This window comes from Dromaius novaehollandiae, chromosome W (assembly GCF_036370855.1).
Source record: "Dromaius novaehollandiae isolate bDroNov1 chromosome W, bDroNov1.hap1, whole genome shotgun sequence".
Lineage (NCBI taxonomy): Eukaryota > Metazoa > Chordata > Aves > Casuariiformes > Dromaiidae > Dromaius > Dromaius novaehollandiae.
The window spans coordinates 54,811,042-54,838,784 of NC_088130.1; the positions used below are offsets into that span (position 1 = coordinate 54,811,042).

At 39.7% G+C, this 27,743-nt stretch overlaps 1 protein-coding gene across 1 annotated transcript in view; it reads left to right on the forward strand.

Moving 5' to 3' along the window:
- Positions 1 to 12,316: 12,316 nt before the first annotated feature.
- Positions 12,317 to 27,743, forward strand: part of LOC135324364 (succinyl-CoA:3-ketoacid coenzyme A transferase 1, mitochondrial-like) — an 80,193-nt gene continuing 64,766 nt past the window's right edge. The window contains exons 1-3 of the mRNA XM_064500414.1: positions 12,317 to 12,518; positions 14,165 to 14,273; positions 15,671 to 15,761. Coding sequence (XP_064356484.1) covers positions 12,441 to 12,518; positions 14,165 to 14,273; positions 15,671 to 15,761 — 278 coding nt within the window. The 5' untranslated portion in view covers positions 12,317 to 12,440. The remainder of the gene's footprint in view (positions 12,519 to 14,164; positions 14,274 to 15,670; positions 15,762 to 27,743) is intronic.

The window sequence follows — 27,743 nt, forward strand, 5'->3', positions numbered from 1 at the left end:
TTTTGCCATGAAATGTGGTATAGTCTATCACCTATGAATGGATGGAAGACACTTATTGTGGCTTTCAAGCTTTTTTTCCTGTGTTGTGCCCTACACCTTCTGTTGGGAGCTGCTTTGCAAGGAAAGGGGGTAGCATGAGTTTTGGGTAAATACCTGATAAACTACAGAGCTAGGAGAGTGGGCTTGTGCTGAGACAGGATTGGATGGTGCCTCCTTAGTGTGCTGTGGGAGCCCTAACCTCTGTTTGGGCTCTCCCTTGCTCCTGGCTGGAGTGGCCTCTGAACAGCTCCAGTACTCATCCCTTCTTTAAGCTGTATCCCTGAAGTCACTAAAACACCAAGCTACATTCTGTAATTTAGAGAGCCTCTGTGCTAGTCATCCCACACCTTGCAAAACAATCAGTTCTCAAGTTTGATAAAAGGATGGATGTCTGATTATTTGAGAGAACAGTGACTTTAATCCACCTTATATTTTGTTTTTGCTTAGAACCCATTCAGATCAAATCCCTTCCAAATGTTTGAAAGAGAATGTCCTGGTCTGGGGTTTGCTACCTCTCCCTATTCTTTTCAGGCCTGGGAAATCTTACAGTTCAAATTCTCAGAGCTTCACACAAAGAGAAAATTGCATCTACTATTCTGAAAGCTTTCCGCATTTAAGAAAACTCATGCCTTCCACATGACTCTTAGGTGAACTATATTGAAGCAAAACACCCCCTTTTTACTCTATAGAGCTACTTTAGGGAATAGTTACGTATGGTAAAACAATTTCCGGAGAAGACATTGTGTGGGGTTTGTGACAGTTTACTGCCTAGCACTTGCTGGTTTTAAAGCTGCAGTTACTAATAAGGGAAAATGTAGTGTTGCCTATTTAAAGACAGACCGTGTTCCTAAATGGTGGAAGCACAACAGGAAAAGGAAGTGTATCACGGTGTTTAAATAGCTGTGGTTGGTGGAAGAGGGAAGGCTGTTAAGGTTTCGTCCTTCAGAGTCAAGAATGAGGCATTGCCACAATTATGTCTTCCTATCATTTGGGATTTATATATAAATATACCACTGTGTGTGTGTGTTGGCCCTTGCGACTATGTACATATACACAATGTATGTGCTTTTATGTGGAGTATATCTTTAAACATATAATACTCTTTGTTTCTGTGCAGTGACTTTGGAATTGCACAAGCAATAAATATGGCTATGATTTTTTGTGTGCTATGAATTTGTATCTCCAGCATATTCATTAGAATCTGCTTTCATTTAATATGATTTTTTTTTACCACAGTGGATTCAGCTGCTTCTTTCCTTCCAAACCACATACTCTTTCTGTTCTTTTGAGATTTGCGTGTGTAAATGAGAACAGACTAGTTGCAAATATACACTTTGGAAATACTTTTGTCCTGTGGTATTCCATTAACACTTAATAACTGTTCTGACATATGTAACAATGAAACGGGGGTATCTTGAAATCTTTGAATATTTGAAAACTTTGAACATATATATATTCAAGATCTATGTTGTTCTAATAATTTATCTTGCTTTAGGAGATGATTTGTAATCTCTTTTATTTGTGAAAGTTAAAGAAACAATGCTTTGGTCATGATGTGTGTTGTTCCTCTTTATACTTAGTATTACCAAAACTCATATTTACAGGGGGGAACTGGAAAACCATAGTGGTAGGAAAATATTGTTAGCTCTAAATAAAAATACAGAATTGTCTAGAGAAAACAGCTTTTCATAGCTGTTATGAAAGATACACTTTTATCATTGTTAGTAGTCTCAAGAGCTTTTAAGTTTTGCAAGTTGTGCAAATTTTCTTGAACTGTGGCACATAAGCGGGGTAATAATGAAAGCATGCTAATTATTGGGGAAAGTATCCTGCGAGAAGTTTTGCTGGGTTCAGGTAAACAACAAATTTTGGTTATGTGATGTTTTGATCTCTGGAAAGATAGTTGGAAGAAACAGGCTTTCTTTTCAGTAAATTAGTTTTCTGACCAGATTTTAGTACACCTGGTGATGAAGATAGCACTGGATTATTTACTGCTTCTTTTAGTTCTGGCTCCTCATTAAAAAAAAAAAAAGGAAAGCAGTTGGCAACATTGAATGGAAAGAAAGAGACTGGACTGGACCAAACAAGACTCAAAAGATACCAGGTATATAATTATCACTTATCCAGCAGATTCCTAACAGGTTTTAAGTCTATGGTCAAAATTTTGGCTTTGAAATGAATAGATAAAACAGAATGGATATTAATACAGATGTACCTGGCTAATTTGAGTTTAGACGAGTATAATTTAAGTCCTGCAGAATCTGGGAAAAATTATAATATAAATATTTGGCACAGTATCTTAGAATGACACTAAATTATTGGTTTGAAAAACAAAATGTTAAGTAGAAATAGCAATTTTTTGTAAGCAAAGAAATGGGAAGCTACTAACCTTCTTTGTTGGTTTTTTTTGTTTGAACTAAAAAAATTACAAAATCTGATGGTGTGCAAAAACATAACCTCCTAAATTAGGGGACAAGTTCTGTTTTATTGGTTGCTAGTGTGAATTCAGGATTTGATCAAAATTTGTGTGTATGGTAGGGGTTAGGCTGATTTATCTGTTTTATAAATTAGGCTTTTCTGTTACATTGTACCTCTAAAAACTAAGGAGCATTTTATAAAAATAAGTCCTACAAATGTACTTGCTTTTATTGTCAGTTAGTCATATGTTTTAATGATACTTATCTCCTTATGTTACACTTATCTCCTATGGATTTGCATAATGGAAGTTTGCTCCAAAGTGTTGCTTGAGATCAGTCTTGTTTCACTTTACATCAGGTGATAAGCTTTAGTGAACAAAGAGGTGAACTGAATGGATGCAGCAGTTTCACGGTCTGTTTTGTGACACAGCTAGTCAGAGCTGCCTTAGTAAGAACTGTATTGTTGACCCAATCCTAGGTGTCAGAGTTGCATCATAACCTGTGTTAGCTGAGGATTATGAGAAATGTTGTCTGTGGAAATAGTTGAGAGAAACTTAATTTGTGAAAATGTGTTACAGAATATTTAGTTCTTTGCCTGTCTTTTGTCCTTGTACTTTTTGAAACAAGTATTTTTGCTCTTGAAGACAAACAAAAAAATTCTTTGTGGTTTCATGCATAGAAACTATTAAACAAGGGCATATATTTATTGTATGTGAGCTTCATGATGTGTTGTATCTAATATTATCTCTATTTATAAGAAAGATGGTGAATATTGTGGTACCAACTTTCAAATGTCTGTCTGATTCACAAAGGGAAAATGTGCAAAATTGGAAGTTAATCCGAATGATGCCAAGTGGAAGGTCCTCTTCTATTATATTTTTATTTAGATATATACAGACCCTTTTGCTCTGCATCCAATGGAAAATAAGACTGTGTATTCAGTCTGCAATATATTCAAGTCAGAGCATTTGGTATTCCTATTGTTAATCTCAGATATGAAATCAGGGAATAAGGGTGATCTGTAGTGGAATTTTACTTTTGCGCCTGTGGTTGTGAAACATATTAGTTCTGGAGAAGCATGTGAATGCCAGCTATTAAAAGACATTGTAGTTGTGTTTTATTTTTGTTTGCCTAACCTTTCATGACTGTTGCTTGTTCTACCTGCTTCAAGTGTATGCGTAGGTTAGGTTGGTCCCCTGACAAAATGTAAAACAGCTGCTTTCTTATGATGTGGCCTGCACAGGGGACAGTGTGGCATTGGATTTCCATTTTAAAAGGTTCTGAACATATGAGATGATTTAGCAGTTGACTGGTGATTATTAGGAAGTGGCATGCAGTGAACTTCGAAGCTGTAGCTGCTCTTCTGAAGTGACCTCCCTATAAATAGGGAGCATAAGAGACCAACAAATAGGGATTGCTTTTTGCAGCTGGAGAGAGTTCAAGTAGCTTTTAAAACAGTAACTATAAAGTATACAAATGCCTCTATTAGAATGAAACAGTTTACTTAAAACAGACAAGGAACAGAGGATTTTTCTATGGTATGGTTAGCGATTGAAGAACTGCCAGTACTGTGGACACATGTGCAATAAAGGAGGACTTGCTTACAGTCTTCACCACTGCCTCCACAAGAGAGCATTACAGATTATTGTGTATGTGATTTAGGGTATTGTTTCACAGCTGACTTCTAGCTAACATAAAAATAATGTCATTTGGTCAAAAAGCAAGTGACCATAAACTTGTCCCTGATTGTGTGCTCCCAGCCTTTAATTGTATTAATCCTAGAGTCACGTGACACTATGGTGTATGAGATCAGCCTGCTTATCTGATGAAGTGCTGGTAATTTTTTCCACGGACCTAGTCTCCAGTTGGATCACCCAGCTGATTTATGTGGCCATGAGCTACATGAGATGCATAACTGTAAATGTGGAGGGTTTTGCCCCGTCTGAGACTTCTAACTTCCCTCCCAAAGCTGTAATGTGTAACTCATGCTCAGAGAACCTTATCTGGCTTTTAATTAAGTTTTGTGCCACCATAAGAGGTTTTATACTGTTAATTCTCTTGGATCATAGCAAAATTAAACCTGCTAATTGGGATTTTGTATTAATTGGCGTGGCACTTAGCATTAAAGCTTTTCTGGTTCTTTTGAGGTTTCCCTGAGAAAAAACACACCTTTTCCTGGGAGAGCTGTGGGATGGATAAGAATTAGCTTTTATATTCCTGTTGTGCTGCATGAATTTCTAAAATACAGTAAAGAGGAACCACCATTCATACTTGAGAAAGCTTTATACAAGACAAAGGTGTCATATCATAGTTTGGCAAGCATTTCTTTTGGAAGAGTGCTAGTTTAACCAGCTGCTGTGCTCTGTTGCCTCTTCTTCCCACTTGTTTTGAAGCTGCCCTTGTAAGTTGTGCTCATATAATTGTTTGTGTCTCTTTTAGATGAACATGGCTGGGAAATATATTTGTGTTAAAAGCCTCCTCACACTTTTTTCTGGATTCAGTTAAATGTGCAGTCACATAAAGGACCATGCTGTCCTGACTGATGGGTGACCGGCATGGAGTGGGGTAGACTGTATGAACGGGAAAGAATACCCGACAAACCATGTGTTAAAGGTAGAACCTGACCTATTTTGCCCTGCCTTTAAAGTGAGGTTACTTGAGTCTTGAATTTGGGATCAAAATTCAAATTTAGAGCCTCTTCCCTCTCACACAAAACTTTAAAGGATGCTGAATATGTCCTTTACCTTCAGACTCATCATAAAAATGTCTCCTAATGAAAAGAGGGGGAGTTTTACCAAATAACAAATTACAGTGCATCTCTGCTGGTGATCTTTTTTTTTTTTAAACAGGAAACAGCAATGTCACCTATTGCATACATAGTATTAGTATGTTCATGTTTACTTTAACTTGATTTATAAATTAGCAGTAAAATATCTCTTTAATGTTTGTTATATTATCACCTATTTGCTGTTTATTTTCTTGCTATTTCTTAATTCACCGGGATGGTCCAGTTATTTGCTCACAGTATATCTCAGTGAAGAAAATTTGACAGTACTTGTTAATTTTCCATTGAGTTTTAGAAAAACCATTTAGAAGTTTCAGAAAATTATTTGGGAAAATAACCTGATACAATATTTAAAAAAATATATTAGCAGTCTTTGCTAAATTGTACAGCTACGTAACTGAACATCCTGCCACATGAATCTAGAAAGTTAACACAACTACACAGTATTTTCATTTTAAGTAAAAAATCAGAGGTGATATTCTCCTGATGAAACTTTGGGATTTTGCTGGCACTTGTAACTACAACTGTTAAAGATGGTGATCACTGTAAAACCATCACTTCAAGCTCTGGAAAAGTGCTGGAAGCTCATACTAAAGAAAAGAAGGGTGGTGGAGGGGAGAACTCAGACTTACAATTTGCAGTAGTAAGTCCATGAAAACAGCACTTACTTTTTGGAGCTGTGTCTTTTTCCTTTTTGGGTAGAGCTCAAAAACAAAAAAATATTTGTTTAGAATTGTAAGAGCATAATTTTCATGCAATGTTTTGGCAGCACTCAAGAATTGTCTATACATCCAATTATAGTCATGCACATATTTGGGTGTATATTTATTTTAGACCAACTTAAACTAATGTCTTATGTTATTAATTTGTAAATGAATCTTGAGATGACCACAGAAGAATTTGTTTTATGTCCATAACACAGAATGAATTAATGCAGTTACCTAAAAAATAAAAATGTGGATAAAATCACATAAGAACTGATCTACTGCTAGAGCAAGAAATCTGTGTTTCTGATACATTCAGGGCAGAGGAGGATGCACAGTGTCTACATGCTTGAGGTCTGTTATCTGGTGGCATGATTACTGGAAGTATCCTCTTGAACTGGAGTTCAAGTAAGTACCTTATGTTTCAAAGGCATAAGTAAATAAATATACATTTACTGATTTTTGAAGAACTGTTCTTGTCACAGGTAATTCTTCTGTTACATTGCACAACTGTTGGGGTGGCAAGCTATGATTATAGTGATCAAGGTTTTATTCTGTGAAGTAAATGAGAGAGCTAAGATTGTCACTTTATGACAGATTTCCTGATTCGTGTTGTGGATAACTTGCAAGCTGAATGAAATTCTGAAGTTCTTGAAAAACAATTTAAATGCACTGCAGCCAGGAAGCATCACATTCACTGACTGGGTGAATAATCTAAAATCATGTGAATTATATGTTCTAAAGGCCCTGTATAATTACATGGGAATATGAGACCCCTTTCACCATTCCCCTATCAATTATTCAACTGAGTCCACCTGGTTACCGTTGTTATTTAAAGATATGTATGACAAACTTGGTACACAAGTAGCACCTCGTTGGGGCCTGCTAGTTTAAGTGAAGACTGCCATCGGTGCTGGAGGAAGATAAATGTAAAACTGCTTCCTTTTTCTGCTTGAGAGTTCAGTAGGATGCCACGGGGTGTCACTACTGTGCTTGATATAGTTCGGGATTTAATGGGGATATTCACTATAGTAATGTCAATCTTAAATGGTTGTATTTCCTAAAACTGTACAAAACCCCCAAAGTGGAGTACTGAAGTCCTCAGGGAACTCTTGGCGTATGGCTTCAACCTGGCCCCTCAAACAGACCTTCCTGATCTTTAGATGATGTTTGCAACTGATGGATTCAAGAGTGAGACACCTGAGACTACCCTAAGGAGGAGCTGGATGTGTGAAAATGTGGAGTGCTCACCCACACTTAGGCTTAGCAGGTTTCCAAGCTTCTCTTGAGTATGTTTTTGTAGAACCAAGTTTAAAATCAGACAGTTAAACCAGAACGAGGGGAGAGCTGAAGGAAATCCCAGATTTCTAAGGCTGATTGACTGATTCTATGGCCTTTTTAAAAGATGGATGCATGAATGGTAGGTATTCTTTTTAAATTTCCTTATGAAGAGTTTAACAAAAGTTTCAGATTTTGCCATATATTCTGTGTGAAAGTTTAGTCACCTTCCTTACCAATTTTTACCAATTCGTCTGTTCAATTGCCACTAAAAAATGAAATGGGACAGAAAACAACTGTTTGATTTTTCTACGTGTATAATTTTTAGATCATGCTTTGTGTTGAGAATATTAACCAAGTTATTGATTGGCCCACTGTAAAAGGGAAGTGGTTCTGAACTCCAGAGAGTTGGTCTTCAGTAGCTGAACAGACTAGAAGCACTGGGCAAAACAAGTAATTCAGATAAGACTGTATTGGCAACCAATCTTGTCAGAGCATGCAGGGAACCGGCTCCCTAAGGATGATAAAATAATTACGTAGACTTGGACTGCACGCATGAGTTCACATGCCAGACTCCTGTAGCCAAGAAATGGTGGTTGCCAAGTAAGCACCACACCCGTGAAATGGATGACGAAGTCCAAGTTTCAGAGAGGAAACCAGCATTACAGGCGAAACTTGAAACTTAGGCAGGTGTTAGCTTTTTGTAATTTCTGACTAGTGTCTGTGCAGTTGGCTTATTACACAGCACTATCTGCGGTGCGAGGTGTGTGGTTTGTTCACTGCATGCGACTCCTGCAGATGTGGTTCTACATTATCCTCTCCAGTTGCTGTATTTGTTTTTGTAAGTTGCGTATCAAACACAAATAAAGAGGGGTTTTTTTACTAATAGTTTTGCACATTCTTCCTAGGTTCCGAGTTTAATAAACATACTAATTCTTCTTCCTGATGAAGTTTGCTTGAAAGTACTTCTATGCAGCTTTTCAATGTAACGTTGCATTGCAGAATCTGGAAAAGCCTGTAGCAGTAGTGCTAACAAACGTGAACTGACATGCAGCATGACAGCTGCTCAGGATTCCTGTTTCCAGTTTACTGTTCCTGTAGCCCCTTTTGTTATGTTTAGCTTTAATCTTCTGCAACACTATCAGTTTGGAGTGTAAAATAACCCCATGATGTCTGTTAGGCGAATGGAAGAAAAGACTTTTCTGTTCTGCTGCATTCTTGCAGCAAAAATCTCCTGGCAAAAATGAGGAGTAAGACATTGGTAGCATTTTCTCAGTAAGAACTAAAAATATTCTCCATAAATATTGGTGTAAAAATATATGGCACTTTTACAGCTGTTATCTGTGAGTACCAACTGAACAGGCCTTTTGTTTTTTCTCTTCTATATCTGTTATACTAAAGTAGGTCATCCTCACTAAAATATGAGAGTACTATAATAGAAACCGGAAAAGGATGAACGAAGCAAAAACATCCCCCAGGTTTTTAAATCTGTTTATCGAATCTGCTAGTGAGAATTTACTTTCATTGTAGAAAAAATATTTAGTGTTTTTCTGTTGACTGCTCACAAGTTCATTCAGGGATAAAGAACTGTAACCAAAGAGTTGTTGATTCTTCTTTGTTGTGTAGCTTCAGGATCCTCTCATACCTTGGTATCCTCTTTGATCCTAAGCTTAGGCCTGCGAAGAGGACATCTTGCCAGTTAGGCAAAGAAATTCCTCAGCAGCTCGCCAGCTCATTTCCTTCAAAAGTCTTGGCTCTGTGGTTCTCTCACTTGCTTTACATTTTCCGAGCTATCTAGAAGTTGGCTTTGGGTTTTTTTGTTTGTTTGTTTTTACAATTCAATTTTGCCTTTGGTATTTATATTTAATTATGTATGTATTTATTAGTTAAATGAGCTTTCATTTGGTAACTACTGCTAATTTTCAGCAAGTCTGGCTTTCACTAGACTCACAAATACCCATGCTTCTTTGTAATGGGTAGATTTTTCTTTGTAATGACCTTCCTTTCACCTGACCCTTGTTAATAAGTTTATATTTATAATTATGATATTTAAGTTCACGTGACTTACCAATGTAATCACTGGTGATGCATGTGGCAGCCCTTTTCTCTTTCCCAAGGTAAATATATATCCTATAAATGCTATGAGTGGATCTTAAAATTGTTAACGGTGTTGCACAGGCACATGTAGTTATTCTCGTGTTCCTGGCTGGAATACATTTATAACTATGTAGTACCTTTAGGATTGTAACATGCTATATATATGTATATATATTTTAATCTTTCCTTGATTTGCTTTTCGTTGTAGCATTCCACTCTGGAAAGAAGATGTAGGTGTCGTGAATTACCTCCTTTCTTTCCGAGTTTCCCTTCCATAACAAGGTGTTCAGATTCACTCCACTTTATCCAAAGATGAGTTTTCTGTGCTCTTAAATGAGTAATATAAAAAGTATGTAAGTATTTTGAGTAATACTAGAAAGTATGTAAACATCAGCCTCTTGTTTCATATTAGGACCTATTAACATGTTGGGAGGTAAGTTCAGGTGTTCTGTGCATGTGTTCTAAATACTGCATAATTTAATGAGTTTTCTCTTCTGCTTGGCTCAATATGTGATCTCCATGACTCAATGACTGAATATCCTTGCCAAATTCTAATGGATCTGAAGGAGAGTTTCAAATTGGTAAAAATCTAGTTAAATGTGTAATAACTTTATGAGCAAATGTTGAGACATTTACCTAGAAATAAATTAGTTCATCTCAGATTTCTGGTTCTTCCCCCTATACAGATAAAATCAAGTAGATAAAAAATGCTGCATGTTTGCTAACTCTTTGATGGCTTTTGTTGTACTTCTTTGGGAAATGGTATTTCAATGTACTGCCTTGGTCTGACTTTGACATGTTACTATGCTTGGTGGTAGTATAACTAAACAGTATTATAACAAATATATAATCATTAACCTGTGGTTGTTCCAAAAGACCTATCTACTGACTTGTATTTGGCATTAAGGGCTCAAAACTCTCCCACTATTCATTTCTAAATGCTGTTAAATGTGACAGTGTTTGACCAATGTAATGTGCTTGACTTCAATGGAAAAAAGTAAGACCAAGCTGAAAATATCCTTGATCATTTCAGAGAATCCTTTCATATTGGCTGTTTTCTTGTAATTGTTTGTGTGAATAGCTTTAAAACATTACGAAATTAAGACAAAATAGATAACCTATTGTACTTCTGTAAGATACTCCAAAATAAATTCCTTTATCTACTTATTCAGTTATGTTTGGAACTTGTCTAAGCCAAAATAGGATGTTTGCAGTCCAAAGCATGTGGAATTTGCGTAATCTTTTTGGAATAATTTTGGCTTTAGATAGTGTGTAGCTGCTCGTAAGGAAAAGGTATATCCCCCCAATTTCCTTGTTAGTAAACTGTAATTTATATAAGTAGAATATATAAGCTATCAATGTCACATAACGTTAGGGAACATAGATGTTTCAAGGAGGTATTAATGCTTATGATGTGTTACTGCTGCATGCAGTTAGCCCCTTTCCTCCAGAGCGCAATTAGCACCCTGCTGGAATCCCAAACAGGCCAAACCCTGTGCAAAGTAAGTGCAAGCTGGGTATGTAGCAAGTGTTCAAGAGCGTGACCCGCTTTATAGGTAAGTCTGGGAATAAGCACTATTGGTTTAAAGGAAGATATTTGCTGAAAGAAGAGGATAAACTTTTTAGATGAACAAGTGTTTCTCACTTGGGGAAAATGTTTCATGATAGGAGAAGTGGCTTCATCCAGTAAGAAATTTCTGCATGTATGTGAAATTTAGGCAGAACTGAGGTTCAGGAATACAGTCTTGTACAACATTTCTGTTCATGCTTAGCCCTGGGGAGAATACAAACTCCACTAGCATTTTATTTTTAGGTCCACCAAGCACCTGTAATTTGTAGCTTTTCACACCTGGAACTGCCCCAGACTTAGCTGACTAACTAAATCTGATAGGTATTTGGAAACAAAACCATTCCTGATCTATATCCCCAAGATCCCAACACGAAAGGAGTGTCCACCACAGGCCTCACTGGCATGTGCAAGGTCTGTCTGGCCTGTGAACTGTAACTAGATACCACCTCTCTGCAAGCACGTTAGAGGCTGACGTGGTGGAGCCCGTGTGACACGGCTGGATTCTGCCCCTGGGTGTCGCAGAGCAGCACCCTGGAGGCCGGACCTGTATTTGGAATAAAATGAAATAACGCGCACAAACACACTGAGCGAGGCTAGTGGCACCCTCCTAACACCTTGGCTCCCTAGTTGTGTGTTATCCTTTGGCACACCGAAATGCCTCAAAGTTCAGCCCAGCAAGGCTGGCAGCGGGGTTGGGCAGAGCCTGGCAACAACAGTAGCAATGTGACGGGAGAAAAGCGTGACCTCGCCTCACGTCTGGGGGCAATTCCGCTTCTCCTGCCTCCACGCTGCTTCCCCCCTTTTCCTGTGGATCTTCCACCAGCCATCATTAGGGCACAAACGGATCACCTCGGGTATTTTTAGAAAGTGCAAATAATGGTGGAGGCATGCTGCGAAATTTCCTTCCCGCAGCAACAGTGCTGCAAGCAGCAAAAGGCATCATGTGACTGAACAAGTATCCATCTATTCTAGTAACATTTTTTCCATGCAGACGCAGCCTCCCAGCGCCCGGCAGACACCATGTGCTCACAGGCCGACCCCGAGCGTGCAGCGCTGCGCCTTAACCACTCAAAGCCCGTGTCTTGGCTCAGTTCTGGTGTCTGTAATTCTCGGTCACAAGTCGCTAGGACAGAAATCTAAGGTGTTTTTCTGACTGTGTAAGAAAACAGTCCGCACGTAAATCAGCAAGTCTGAGGTCATGTCGGAAGCCTTGGGAGACGGCTTCCCGGGGAGGCGTCCGTGGCGGCGCCCCTGGGTCGTCCGTGGAGATAATGGGGCGTCACGGGCAAAACGGGGCTGAGAAGTTTAAGACGGGGACGGCCGGCGGCGTTAACGCGCTCCGCGCTTGGCCTTGGCCTTGGCCTGGGCCTTGCCCTTGCCCCTTGCGCCAGGCTGGCGCGCAGGCCCGCCCCCGCCCCGCCTCGGGCGGCGCTGACGTCAGTGGCCGCCGCGGCCGAGCCCCCCACGCTCCCTCGGCCCACGTGACCGGCCGCCGCCCGCCCGCGCCCCTCGCCGCCGTCCCGGCCCGCTCCGCTCCGCTCCCCGCGAAGATGGCGGCCTGCAGCCTCCTCCTGCCGCCGCGCGGCCCCCGCATCCTCCTGGCCGCCGCGCGGGCCGCCCGGACGGAGGTAAGGCCGGCCCCGGCCCCGGCCACCTTGGCGGGGATGAGGGGCGGCGCGGCTCGGCGCGGGTGGCACCGCCGGCGGGGGGAGATGGGGGGCTGGAGCTGCCCCTTCGCGGAGGAACGACGGTTTCTATTTCGTTTAATTCCCGCGGCGACATCCTGCGCCCGGCGCCGCTCGGGGGGCGGTGGCAGCAGCGCCGGGGCGGGGGAGGCACAGCTGGCCGCTGCCCGGGATGCGGTGACCTTGGGCGGCGGGGGCTGGAGAGCGTGCTCCGGATCGCCTTTTTTTCTTTCCTCTGTTTTTGGTTTTTCTTTTTTTCCCCCCGACGTCCGAAATCGCCGCGCGGTTACAGGAGGCCGCTTTAAATCCCGGTCCCCGCAACGTGTTTTGCCGTTGTTTGCTGCTCTGCCTTCTCTTACGGCCGCTCTGCCGCAGTTTAGGGACCTCGCCTGCTCTCCTGGTCACCCCCACCTTCATCCCCCATGTGCTATGGGCAATAACTCTGTCTTCTGCAGCCTTCGTTCTGCTAAGCCGTTTTGCTCTCCTGTGTTACCTCCTTCTGTTCTGCTGGTTGTCCTAATGGCCTGCCTGTTCCCACTTTATTTCAGTCTCTCCCGGCCCCGGGCAGCCAGGCTGGCAGCCGGCGGCAGGTGCTCGGCCTCCCGGCCCGGGGCGGCGGCAGCGCGGTGCCCTGCGGCGCCTCGGCTCAGCGAGAGCTCACAGCCCTCCAACAGCGGAGGGGGCGGGGAAGCGGCCGGGGAGAAACGCAATTAGGACAGTAGGGCAGACACCCTTCCTAGAGGTATCCAGCCTGGTGTGGCATGACACAGCCTGCCTCATCGTAGCTGTGACCTAGTTTTTCTTAACCTGGCTTTATAATGGCTTTATAGTGCGAAGTCTAGTTTTGGGGGTGTGAGTTCTGTTGACTTCCCACCTGCCCCCATTTTTTTCTGTTTGTCGCCAACTCACTGATTCTGGGCTGTTCTCCAACAGCAGAAGGAGCTCTAAAACTGGATCAGGAAGCTGGTGGAAGTGTCACCCTGTCGATGCCAGTCCCTGCTTGCAATACTGCCAGCACAGTGCAGTACTTTGTGGTGTTCATTGGCCTCCTCTCCAGCTTTGTGGGGGTGTTGTCCCCCTACTTCAGCAGTTTCTGGTTGCCTGCTGTGCCCAGATATCTTTGAAGCTACAAGTAGCTATATACAAGCTAGAGCAGTCTTGCTGTAACTCGTGCTGAGGAATGAGCATTTGAGTCTGCTTAAACTGTTGACAAATTTTGACTTCCTGTAGTATAGGATTCAGAAATTCAAAATATCTTTGAATATTGTCAAATTGATGAAGCTTGTATTAGGCCTAAAGCATTCATCATGCATATGAACAGAATAGCAAAATATACTATGACTTGGGGGGAGAGAAAACAGATGGGTTCACTCTTGCTTTAGAGATACAAGAGTGATACTGGTCCATAAAGGATGATGCAGCTGAACTGTCTGTGTGTTGCTTTCTCTCTCTTCAAACACTTAGTGTCTAGAGTGGAGATATCAGTCTTTTTGTACATCCCCTTACTTAGTTACGGGGATAGTCATCATTATAAATCTACAATATAATGCTTTTGGTTAATTCACTTGTTTCTATTAATGTTGTTCCAGATTTGTGGGTGCTATTTTTCTACCAGCTGTCAACGCAACACCAAGTTTTATACTGATCCTGTGGAAGCTGTAAAAGATATACCCAGTGGGGCAACTATACTTGTTGGTGGTAAATATTAAATTCTTTATGGATGAAATCTTGTATCCTATTATACAGATACTTCTATCTTGATTCTTTTTAAATTAACTAATTCAAGAATCCTTATTCTTATTTGGGTATTTTAAACAAGTGATTTCTTACTGCTACTCATGGGACAAACTTTTTCAGTAAGCAAGTACCTGTTTGCTTGTTAGGGGAGGAAAAATCAGCAGAAAAATAATTATTTTTTCCCATTAATGAAATACTAGATTTTACTTGTGCCAATTTGAATGCAAAATGTTAACTTGGGCTTTTCAGGTTAGCATTATTATTTCAAATGGTGTGAAGTTCTGGTTTGATGAAGTTTATGGTAGCATTCTCTATATTCTGTAGCTCCTTGTCACTGCAGAAGAGTCAAGAAATTGGGTCACACTGGTTTTCAGTGTGTATTGAGCTTTTGAGTCTTCTAGGTGATTTTCAGAATTTCACCCAATTCAATCCACTTCAAGAAAAAAATCCCTCTGTGTAATTGGCTACAACAGATTTTTAGTACTGAAGAAGAATAATGAACATGGTGTCGTAAAATGTGGGAAACATCACTGGAGATCAGTAATGAGGCAAAATGCCTAATGGGAAGAATTACTGCATTTTTTTTTTTTGCTTGATGGGAACAAAGGAAGATCTGAGGCTAAGTGGTTGGGAACAAAATATTAATAGTTCTATTGCTAGAGCCCACTCTAAGACTTTAGGTGCCTCAAATTTGGCATGGTACTTTGTTAGGCATATAGGGTTCTTGCATCACAGGTTGAGTTTTAGGCACCTCAGCCTGGGTGGAGTTCTGGGTTGTTACGCTTGCCCTGTCACAGATCTTCCCCAGCAGGTTAAGATTCCCAGATTATTATCACCTGATGATAGGCTGTACTCTATGGGAGACTCCTGTTTGATGGTGCAGCAAAAAAAAAATGAAGATTACATAGGTAGAAAGAAAGGGTGAAATAATGAGTATAACAGCAGAGTGTAGCGGTTAGGACGCACGTTAGGAGAGTCAAGGTTCTCTAGCCCTGCTCCAAAGGCCATTTATGTATGAGCAGACCTCTCACAGTTAAATTGCTTTCATCCAGGCTGGGAAGCATGTGGTGACTCTAGGAGATTCCAGCACTAGAGTGCAACTGAATAAAGCTTTTTGAGTCACACTTCTGAATTTCAGTACTTCAGATTTGGTTTAGGTGCAAAGTTAATTGTTGTCCACTACTCTTATTCCAAAAAGGTTTCTTTCCAGAAATATTTGGCTCTTTAGTCATCTAAGAAGCTTGTTCTCATCTCTTCAGGAAAGATTTTCAGTCAGCCAGTGCATGTTGCCAGACTTTTAATTAAACTGTGTTCTTTCAAATACTTGTTACATATGCAGTTTTCTTTATTTTGCATAGGTTTTGGATTGTGTGGGATCCCTGAAAACCTCATAGGGGGTCTGCTGAAGACTGGAGTAAAGGAAATAACTGCTGTCAGTAACAATGCAGGGTAAGTATTCATGTATGTCCCTGGTTTAAAAAGTACAGACTAAATATTCTGCTTACATGGGTAGGTTGATATGTATGAAAAAACCTTACTTTTCTTTGTATAAACTTTCATATCAACTCACTTAGCTGTGTTCACAAGTGTTATTTTTGGAATGACTTTTAAAAGTAAGGTATAGTAAAGCCAGTTTTGTCAGGGAGTAGTTGTCACTGCTGGAGAACATAGCAGGTACATGTATATTTATATGCGTATATAACTGGTGGACTGTAAATGAAAAATCTGACTTAGATGCTTTAAATGTGATATCAGTGATTTTGTATGTGTATGCAGTGAAGTACAAATAGGATATTTTTTTCTAACTGCAATTTGATGCTTTTTGACAAGTTTTTACTGTAGTTCAGTTATTTAAAAAAATGGAGAATTTTAATAACAAAGGAATAGGGAGCCTTTTTAGTAGGTCTTGTCTGTTATTTTTTTTAACATTTCCTCATTAATGTTCATTAGTGGAGCTTCATTAATACTTGTAATTATGATTTCCTTCCTTGGGTTGGAAGTCTCCATCTGTTCTGTAGAAGTGCAGCCTTTGTATGATTGCAGAACAAAAGATGTAGGGGAAAAAAGATTGGGAAGTTGTTTTCTCCTGTGCCTATGTCAGAATACAAGAAAAAGGAGTCTGTTATGTGAGCCAGAAAGGTTCCCTGGGTAGAAAAAAGTTGGTAACCCATGTGGAGTAAAAGTAGATGTCAAATTCCACTCCTCCAGCCTTGCCAAACAAATGAATTAGGTTGAGTTTTTCTAGCAGTGCTTGATGCTACTTTTAGCTGTATCATCACATCTCCCATATACTTTGTCCATAGGTTTATATCCAAATATTACTGTTTTTGTTTTTTTTGTTTTTTATTTTTTCACATGAGTGAAAAACTCATGTGTCACACTTTAACATGAGTTAAAACCAGAATACCATTCAAAAATGGTATTTTAAAATGCCGTGGCTGTTTTAAAAATTACTGTCCCTTCCTGTGTTACTCAATCATCATGTTTTAGTTTTCATTTAAATCACCTCTAATAAAGTTTAGTGGTAATAGAACAAGGACACAGCAAAAATCTGTATTGGTCTCTTGCACTACCTCTTCAAATGCAGATTTAAACATTAACAAAAGTTGCTCTTATTATCTACTCTGTTGTTGATAGTGTTGGCTGGATGATAAGATAATACTGACCTGTAGATTGTTGAAACACTTTTTTTTCCTTTTATCATTGCTAGTTTCAGTGTTACTAGCACAAAATTTGATACCAGGAGCTAAAAATTTGAGTAATAAGTTTATCAGTAAATTTCTTGGATACATCATCTTGAGAATCTTGGAATATTCTTCTTAGCAATGATTTTGACAAATCTGAACTATCTGACTAAATTGGCAAAGTATGTGGCCCTCGACTCCATTACAAAACTTTTTATATTTAACACAAAGCCACTTAGCTATTGATGGAATCCATTAAGTAGAGAAAGCTATAAGATATTTATGTTTAGTTCTATTAAGCTTCGCACTTCTGTTCTCTCCTGTCTGAATTCTTTTGCCAGCCTTAGAAATAAGGTACCAGTCTTATTTTTTACATTTACCTATGTTATATTGAAAGATAGTTACAGTCCCATCTTCTAAGGATGAAGTTCAGCATGTCTTATACTTCATTTTTATTGAAAGTGCATCAAGCTTGCAGTAGCACGGTCACAGATAATGCATATTCGCATTGTTACTTGGCCCATAGACAGTCAAACTCAAGCCCCTTGGAGCCTTTTTTAAAAAACCATTTCTGTTGAAAGGAGGAAGGAGAGAGGAAAAGCCCACAGTACTTTCTATTCTCTGTTGAGAGTAGAGATCCATCACTTTCTGAAGTTTCTGAAAGACAAACGTATATGTAGGTAGAGAGATTGCACCGAGGTTTTTTGGGAGGGAGGTGGGGGTTTGAGGGTGAGGAAAGAGTGGAAGGAGAAGCACTGTGTGATAGAACTGAGAAGCAGCTATTTCGTGTTGTATTCTGTATATTGTTGGTGGTATTCCAAGCTGGAATTAATTCAGCACAGAAGAATGCTAACTCTCCTGGTAATTCTGCTGTCTTTGAGGCTGGAGAGAGAGATTGTAAAAGGTTTGGTTGGTAGCAAAGCATAGCTTAATTCAGCTCTCCTTGAAACTGGTTTTCCACGAACACTGATGGCAGTTAGATAAGCCTCTCGCAGACAGTATGATGGTCCAGGCCTCTGCTTGGCATACTCAGAAGCTGCTGGTATTTGGTCTGTCTCCAGGGCCGACTTCTGGAACCTCTGCAGGTTTTCAAGGTGCTTCACACTCGCATCCTTTTCCTTTTGTATAGCTGCTAATGACTGTTACCTTTGAGGAGCAGTTGGAGCAGCAATTCTGCTAGGCTTTCCTTGTAGAAGCTATTGCATATGATGATTAGAAAATGTTTAGGGACAGGCATAGAGTCTAGTTTATAAAAAGGCCTGGTTTTGGTCTCTTGTCTCATGCTGAACAATTCCATCTATTTTGAAATTCACTCCAAAAGAAAATATAGTCTAATCTGTTGTTTTTATTTATTATATTACTATTATATGGAACTGAGCCTACTGTAATTCTGTAGGATTTGGGATCCGTATTAAAACAGATGTCATTCATAAAGTCAGGATGCTCAGTTGGCAGTGAATGATACCAATTAAGTATATTGTAATATCATACCAAAAAAGTATAGTGATATTACCAAATATTGTGATACTAATAAATAGATTTGAAAACTGAAGTAACCGGCACAACCTTCATATACCCTGAAGCAACAATTTTGAGAGGATGAATTGTTCCTGTAATCTTAGGTTGTTGAGTACTTTGTGGGATGAGTAATTTGCCGTTTTCCAAGAGACCTCTGGATTCAGTGTTTTGCTTTGGCGCTGTTATGCTGCAGCTGATGCCCTGCTGTGTTTCATCCTCCTGACTGCAGCCGCTTTCTATTCTCCAGCTCTTCCAGCAAGCAGGTGGTAATTGGCTGTGGTCAGGTTTATTCAATCTGCGGTGGGATTAGCAGGCAGCTTGCAGTCAGAGAAGGAAAGGAGCAAAGTACTTAGACAGACAGCTTATTATGGAGAACAGTGCAGCCACATGGACTAAATCACATGAATTTCAATATGTGTGAACCACAAAATATGTTACAGAGCTATCTGTTTATAACTAAAATAGCAGCAATAGAGACATGCATTTCACTTGCATCTAGGGGAAAAATGTTAACAGTACCTGTGCTTAATTAAGCTGGCAGTTCTGAGAGAGTAGGAAGTCCGGAAGCACTTCTGCCAACTCTCCCTCTCCTTTAGCTGGAAAGAAGGTTCAGCAGAGCTTAGAAACACTTGGCAGTATCTGGAAACAGCTTTAAAGGAGTGGGGTGGCTACCAGTTCACACCCAGTTCAGTGTAATGGGGAGGAGATTTCTCATGCAGGTCCTTTCTCCATTCGCAGAGTTACTGTCAGGGAAAGTCCTTATTTCGGTCTATCACAAGCTTGCAGGGACAGAATATACAGTGGAGTAGGGGTGCTCCAGTGTACCTCCTCTGTTTGGAAGCATGTCACTGCTACAATGTGTTGTCTATTGCTTTGTGTTGTGCTAGCGCATGCACTGTGTGCTGGCTAGTGAAACATCCCCTTTAAGAGTAGTTACTCTTTTACCAAGCCAAAGCAAAGCAAAGTGTTGGAAAGAGAAGCAAGACAAATATCCAGTATCTCTGATATTTACACAGCTCACTGCAAGGAAACTAGAGCCTGTGAGGGAAACAGTGAAAGCTACCATGGTGGGTGGGAGTGCTTCTAAAACACCACCTCTCGCACCTTCCCTTACGACTTGTTTTGTCCACATTTATTCATATTTTAGGTATTTCCTTTATGATACTTGATTATATGCCCTTTTATAGTTAGAGGGTTGTGTCTCAATAAGCTACTTGAAATACATTTTATTGAATCTTTGTGGCATATTGCTAAAATTTGTTTTGCTCCATGTCCATCAGTAGTTTTGCAACTTTCTTGTTTTAAATCTTGACTCAGTAAATCCCCTGTGTAGTTGTGGTTACTATACAATACTTTCTAGCACGTGGCTGTTTTATCATCTGCCTTTGACTTCATGATAACCTTGACTTCATGGTTACAGTAGACTTGGACACTTCAGGTCAACTTAACCTCAGGTCAACTTAACCCCTATATTGGGCTTATTGTTTCAGGATCTGTGTTGCAACAAAACTATGTTCTTATGGCTAACAGTTATCAAAATGAAACGTTTAAAAAGAAGGTTTAATATTGGCTCCAAATGGCTGATTTTAATTATGCTTTATGAAATGGATAACTAATTTGGCATATAAACTCATTCTAAGAATAACTATCTTCTGTCTCTACCTTCTCAGTAGACTGAATTTGGGCTGGATGAAAATAAAGTCTGTTAGTTATACTGGAGGCACGTGTGGTCTGACAGTTATATCGAATGAGCTCTTTTCTTGTTTTTTATCTGTTTTTGATGCTTAAATGTGCACTCTTTTTGAATGAGATAGCGTTGAACCGTACGAATGTCATTGTACTATTTACAGTAAAAACTGTCTGAACAGTTACAGTTAATATCTCTGATTCCTAATCACTTAGAGGATCATCGAAAAAGGAGATTGACAGCATGCTGTCAGATTATCACCGATTCAAACTGTCCTCTTAAAAGGCATTACCAGTTCTTTGAACCTTTGATCTCTGTGCTCTTTGTGGAGAAGTTTTTTTTAGGTTATGCATTCGTAAGGAGAAAATATGTTTGATAAACATTTGAACTGTCAGTGAAGGTGCATGAGTGTTCCTGAAAAGTAAGAAAGTTATTTATTTATATTGACTATAAAGGCCTGGTTTTCATAATGGGCTAATTGCAGTTGCTGAACGTCCAGATCAGGAACTATTCTCTGGCAGTCTTTTAAAGCACAATTTAGAGACTAAACTTCTTGCTTCTGTCTGCATTCCATATTCTAAAACACCAAAGGTATTCTTCTACTCTTAGCAATTAAATACTCTGAATTGAAAGGATTAATACACATTATCTATGTCAATTAAACTAAATTTAAGATCTCATGTCTCAGTCATTGCTTTGAGTCATATGTTTCTGTTAAAACCAAAGTGTCGCCACAGACTTCCCGTTTGTTCTTGGATATGTTGTTCCCATGCACTAATTACTTCATTATTATTATTTATGTGTAAAATGCCCTTGGGTAGAAGCTGCATTCCAAATTCACAGACAGTTGAGAAATTTTTCACATAGTATATCAATAAGGTGTAAAGTGGTTTTAATAGGCACAAATTTGACAAACCCTTGGTTCAGAGAGCTTAACTGTGATTGAAAGTGTATGATGGAGTGGGAAGAAAGCTTGTCTGTTCACAAAGATGTGATCAGGGTCATGCCCCAAATATTTTACACTGTGTGTATCTTTTTTTTATATATGTGAGAAATCTTCTAAACGTCCCAAGTTAAATATACTCTAGAGATGAAATATAAGGGCATCAATGACTTTTATTCCTTCTGACAGAGTTAGATAAAAACCCACTCAGGGCAAGTTTGCCACAATAATAGTGATGAAAGCTTCATAAAATATTTTTGAGGTTAAGTTGAATTTATTTTTTATTTACTTGTTTTTTTAATCACCATTCTTCATAAAGATTCTATTCAGGTGCTTTATTACAGATTTTAAATTGCTGACACTGTATGAAGTGTAAATCCCTGAAGATGTGCCCAAGTCATCCTGCTAATTTTAGTATTTAGGTTATTTAGGATTTTTGGCAGGGCAAATTGTGCTAAACTTTGCGCTACATAAAACTATTGAGAAATCAGCTGTGCAGCTGCCTGGCTTGCCAGTTTTAATTCCACATGTGGGAGGCAAAACAAGTGTAGAGCCCAGCATGGCTGTGGAACTGTGTCAACTTGGTTTTAGAAGAGTGACAATAAAAGTTAACTTTATCTTTTAGCCACAAGACTTTTGAATAATGATGCATTCATGATGAAATTCAAATATTTGAAAGGATTAAGTCTATACTGTATAACTGCACTGTAAGGGCAAAATATGGTAGATAGCATTTTAAATTTCTGAATGCAGTTCATTGTTTCATTTGCTTTAATAAAAACAACATACTGTTTCATAGTTGAAAGGAACATGGGAAGATGAGACTTCGCTACAGACATAACTATGCAACATCTTTAAAAAAATCTTCTGCCCTCACAACTTTTTGATGGATTTGCCAAATATGCCTGCATCAGTCATTCTTAAAGCAGTGGTGCATCTTTTGGGGAGGAGGATGGCAGAGGAAAAGTACTGCTGTCAGCAGTAGCTGTAAGGATGGAGCAGAGATGAAGTTAGCGGAGTAGAGAGGACAGAGTTGTTCTAAAAAGGCTTTAGTAGCAGAGGGAGAAGGGTACTGTGCAGGTGCTGCAGAGAAGGAGCAGAGGGAGTTTAAGGCTCAATAGAATCATGTGGGTAACTTGCAGGGCAGGCTTCATGACTCCCAGCAACCATGGACTCCCTTTTTTCTTCCCTCTTTGTCCCCTCAAAGTGAAAGAAGTCCCAGGCTGCTGAGCTGGGCGCTCTTCAGTGCATTGGTTCCTTTGTCCTTTGCCATGGGCTGAGAAGGTGGCAAGACAGGTTCTGTGTTTCTGGAAGCTGTGAACTCCTGCGCTTCTTTCTGTTCTACCTGTACCTTCTCCTGACCTGGGCCTTCTTAGCTTTTGGGAGCTTCAGTGCTTCTCTTTTCCTCCACTCTGCCAGTCACCTTCCAATACCTTCTGCCTCTTTTCTGCCTCCCATTAAACAGTTCTCATTAGGAGAGATGGGAAAATATTCTGGGCAAATGGAAGGAAAAAAGATGGCTGAAGACAGTGTCTCAAGGATCAATGGGGCAAATAAACATTATGTCTCTCTAATTTACCTCTCCATGAGCTGAATCTATTTCTTTCCCCCATTAGTCAACTCTCATTCCTCATCTTCCCCTCATTCTGTGTACTGTGCTGGGAGTGAGGGAAAGAAAGGAAGCAGAAACAGAATATTATCTGAGTTGGCTCCTTGGTAATCTTTCAACCTAATTCATGGGAGAATATTGTGGGACGTAGTCTCACTGTTAAGCGCCAGGTAGATGGCTGAGGAAGACAAGTCATTAAGAGTTGTTACGTGAGTGATTGTCCACATTTATTTTATCCTTGATGTGCCTGCGCTTTGGTGTCTTCTGACAAAGGACATCTGGTGGGGCTGGATGCTGCTACTTGTTTTCTGCACAAAAGGTATAAAGGGTCACTGTCTGGTGCTGCCAGGATTACATTTTATAATTCTTCTTGTGGAACTGCAAATGTGCATCACGAAGAACTTGGATGGTATCTTCAGCCACATACCTTCTTTCATGTCAAGTTTCATGCCATAGTTCGGGCTGTCTTGTGAGCCTGAAAGCTGAAGTCTGTGCATCTAAGACATGCAAAAGAGGCAGTGATCGATGCATCCATCTTAGCTGGGCAGCATGTCTGGACTTCTCAAAGAAGCATGGATCTGTCAGGAGATAGAATTGCATGCAACTTGGAGCAGATTGTGTGAAATGAAACTCAAAAGCTGATGCTACAAAGTAAAACAGATAAGACGAAGCATCTTTTAAGGGGAGAGAGAGATGGAGATTTTTTCTCTTTCACAATCCTAACCTTTTGCCAGGAGAATGTCTAGCTCTGGAACAGGTCCATCCATTATTAAGTTTCGTACATAGCTGTACAACACTTTGGCCTGCAGAACGCCTAGAGAAACTGCACATGTATCAGAAGTTGACTAGTGTCTTTACAGAAAGCATTCTGCAGGAGTAGGACCAACTGAAAATAAGCCCTTTTGGAGCAACAGCAATTTTGAAGAAATCCCAGTTTCCATTTGAGGTGGAGCTTTACCCCAGGATTCTTACTGCATGCATTTCTTTCTCAATTCATAGTCTCCAGGAGTAATGTAGTAACCCTCCTGTCCTTCGGATTCCCCAAATTGTGAGAGGAGAAAGGCCAGGTAGTTAGCCACAGTAGTCATGTTAGCTCCTGTTTGGCCAACACACTTTAAATCTCCGTGACTTAGATATGCATGTTAACCTTTCAGAACCAGTGACTTTTGGTCTTGATATTATATCCCAGGAATCTCCACCTCAGATCCTGGACAGTCCTTGGATGACAAATACGGAGAAAGTCTTTTCTGTAAGAGAAGTAGAAAAAAGCCGTCATGCTAACCGATACGGTTCTACAGAAGTTTCCAGCATTCCCAATGAGGGCAGCCATTCTGTCCTAATTACGCCCACTTTTCCTGGATACCTTTAAATCTCTTTAAAATGACAAATAGGGAGAGAGTTTAATTATCTCAGTTTAGTGAAAGAGGAGCAAAAAGCCTTCTGAAGATCTTTTGCCAGAGTAGTGTGCAAGTGTAGGTCCAAGCCTCCTTTTTTTCTGTGTAATAATACAATTTTTTATTCCATACATCTTTGGGCTCTGTAGAGCTTGGTGTGTGATGCTCTTGTCCGCTTGGAACTTTTTAATCTCTTCTCTATGATGTTGTACAATGTGTCTTGTTACCTGGACTGCCAAAGAGATAAAGGTCTGAGAGTTGTGGATTATCTTTCATTTGAAGGGCACCCTTGGTGTGTTCCCTTTGACTGCTTGCAATATATTTGAGAATGGTGGGCTGGGTCTTTCTGGGATTCTTTTTTGGCTAAATCTTTTATTAGAAAATGCTGATACTAGTTTTGACAGAAAGGTTTTGTAGGTCTGAGAGGGACAAAACAGTAGAGAGGAGCGTACTGCTTAATAACCAGAGCTGCGTGATAGTGATTGCTTTTTCTCATCTCAGTCAGTAGAACAGGGACTGTGAAGTTGGGTCAGCTGCATTCTTGAAGAGTGTCATATTCTTTTTCTCTGTTTCTTTCATATATTCTGTAGATTCACACTTCATACGAATATAGAATGGGAAACTTAGAAATCTCAACATTTTTGAGGCGAAAAAGAAAGCATTCTGTGTCTAGCACTAATGTGTGCTTTCCTTCTTCTGGCAACGCATGTAACGGCTATGTCAATGTCCACCGTACCTTTTTCCTTCCTATCCAGGGCAACATGTTTTTATTACGCTCACCTTTGACTAGGTATTTAAAAGACTGAACGCAGCTTTTAAAATGCATATCCAGTATGTATTCTTTCTCCGTCCATATGCTCAGGGAAGGACATTTTTCTTTTTATGGCTGCTATTTGATATGGAGGGCATTGCCTGCAAGACTAATACTTTAGAGAGAACATTTTCAGCATAAATGTAATTTAGGTGAAAAGTCCTAGGAAACTTTTACACCTAAAAGAAAAAGACCAAGAAGGTAGCAAAGTATGGGAAAGGAGAACAAGTAACTTGTAATCACAATAAAAAATGTTATACTGTGAGAAATTTCCCCAAACCTGACACCGGTGTCTATTTTTATTCTGGGGTAGAAATGTCAATTAAAGAGCGAAGGATAGGGAGAAAGGGAGAGAGAACAGTATTTTGACTGTTCTGTGAAATGTTGGTTTCTTAGGACATTCACATATAAGAAACACAGAAAGCAGAAAAGTTTGAATAAAATGTTCAAAATGACTTTTAGGAGGGACACAAAAGGAAAACTGATATGCCCGAAAGGCAAAAGGATTATTTCAATGATGCAGGTTGCATTGTTAATGAAGATGGATAGTGCTATATTCTTTTAGAAATTTACACTTAAAAATAACCATACAAATAACAGCAATTGGATTTTGTGGTGCTGCTCTGAAGAGGAAATGCCCCAGGGATTGGAGATAATGTGATATCAGGCAGGCAGAACTTCTTGGTGTGTTACTGTCTGATGGTAAAAATGCCTTTTCTAATTGTGCTAGGAAAATGAAATTGTATGACCTGTGTGCCCAGTGACTGGTCCTCACTGCAATTTTGTTTTTAAATAAGTTGACCACCTTTCAGGTAAGGAAAGAGAATGACTTAAGAAGTGATGAACTTGAGCGATGAGCCTGACAGAGAATAACTTTTGTCTATCTTGTTGTCTAATTTCTATGGTGATCTTTGTAAGTAAAGGCTTTTGTTTGAAAGAAGTTATCTTCCTGTAGTTGATGAGAGACTCAAACATGTCCATATGGGGTCCTGCAGGAAGATGTACAAAATCCTGTTAAGGATAATGTATGCCAGTTGCTGCTTCTGAGATTGTCAGAGCAGGGATTATAGATCTTGGTGAAATGAGGCAGAAATTTCTTGAACCATTGCAAATCTGCTGCTGACTCTCACTTGCTATCCCTTTCTCATGTGCATGTGCACTCAGAATTTTTGGTCTATGTGTGGAAATCTCATGTCTGCCTGTTTCTATTTCATAGCTTGCAAGTGTTGAAATGTAAGGGCACTATTAACTGGAGTGAATGATATGTGAAAGTAACAAATCGTGTTCTGTAGGCAGTTCAAAATCCTGCCCTGGTTGTTCTTGTTCTGTTAAGCACTGGACACTATTACATCTATTCTTTCACTAGCTGGTACTCCAGTTATCAATCCCCATTAAACTGCTGGTAGATACTGGCTGCTCTGTTACATTTGCTTATTATCTTTTGTAATGAGAAGTCAGGGTTTGGTATTCTTGTGAAAGGGATTTTCCTGCTCTTAGTGACCCTATATAGTAAATCCTGTCACTTACATGTTTTTATCCCTTTCCTTGCCCGCAGGACTCCTGTTTCTGTTCTGTTCTCAGTTCTTTCAATTCCAAACTAGTGAAAATCTTTGCTGTAGGGAATTAAAAATATAGGTTGTTTCCAGGCAACACACACTCTCAAGGTTTTGACATTGGAACATTTTTGACATAGTGAAGTATTGCGTTAGGGTCAGATTTTTATAGGCCAGAGCTGGAGAGTGGAGAAAGCTTTTGAAATAAGTCAAGGAGAATATAAATCCAATCAGAGAACTAAATCAGAGAAGTTTGTTTTGCATCCTCTCATGCAAAGTTTCCGAGATGCCTGCGTATGCATAGACCTGGGCTGCCACATCTTAAAATAGTCCTCATTATACATGCAACTGAGAAGTCTTTCTGACTGCACGTCACAGTCTGTGTCTGTGCAACTGCTCTGAATGCTGTGATAGGAGAAGAAGAGCCGTGGCTGGTACTGCTTAGCCTCTGTTCCTTCCAGTCTGCCAACACATGCAACATATGCTATGGAAAGCCAGTGCCATCAATCAAGAAGATATTTGTCCTGTTGTAATAGTAGGCAAGTCAGGCCTGATTTGGCCTGAAGAAGAGAAACTTGGTCTCTTTTGCGACTTCAGAGTAATCACTTAGGAGCAGATTTTTAAAGCTAAAGGTGGACGTCCACCTAGTCACCTGGTTCTCTTAGAAATTTAGACTTTCAGCATCTCTGTGTTTGAAAAACAGTGAGAGCTAAACATAAACTCTGTTTTGATCAGTTGGTGTCTGTGGAGATTTCTGACGTGGGAAATACCGTATATGACACTACATCTGTCAAAGTTGATTAATCAGTATTAAACTTCAGAATAAAAATGGATGGCATGTGGATTAGGTTCATCATTACCTCTTTTAAACTAAAAAAATGAGAACTCTATACTGTTTACTTTCTGAATCTAGTCTTTTGAAAGGATGCCCAGAGATAGCAGCTGAGATGTCTAAAATAGAATCCGGTTCAGTGGAGTGCTAACATAAGTTAAATGAGGTTTGGTTGTTGCCCGAGGGGTTCTTTCCTTTGACCTATGCTGATTTATCATGCAAAATATCTCTGCACTCACTCAGCACCATAAATTGATTTTTAAAGTTTTTTTTATTTTTTGAGTTATGAAGCTGTAGTATTTTTTTGCAAGCAAGATTTTAAACAAAAATTAAGTCTTTGTTCACTAAAAGACAGATTGTGCCTTGTGACATTTTATTAATTAATAAGACTTTTTGAGGA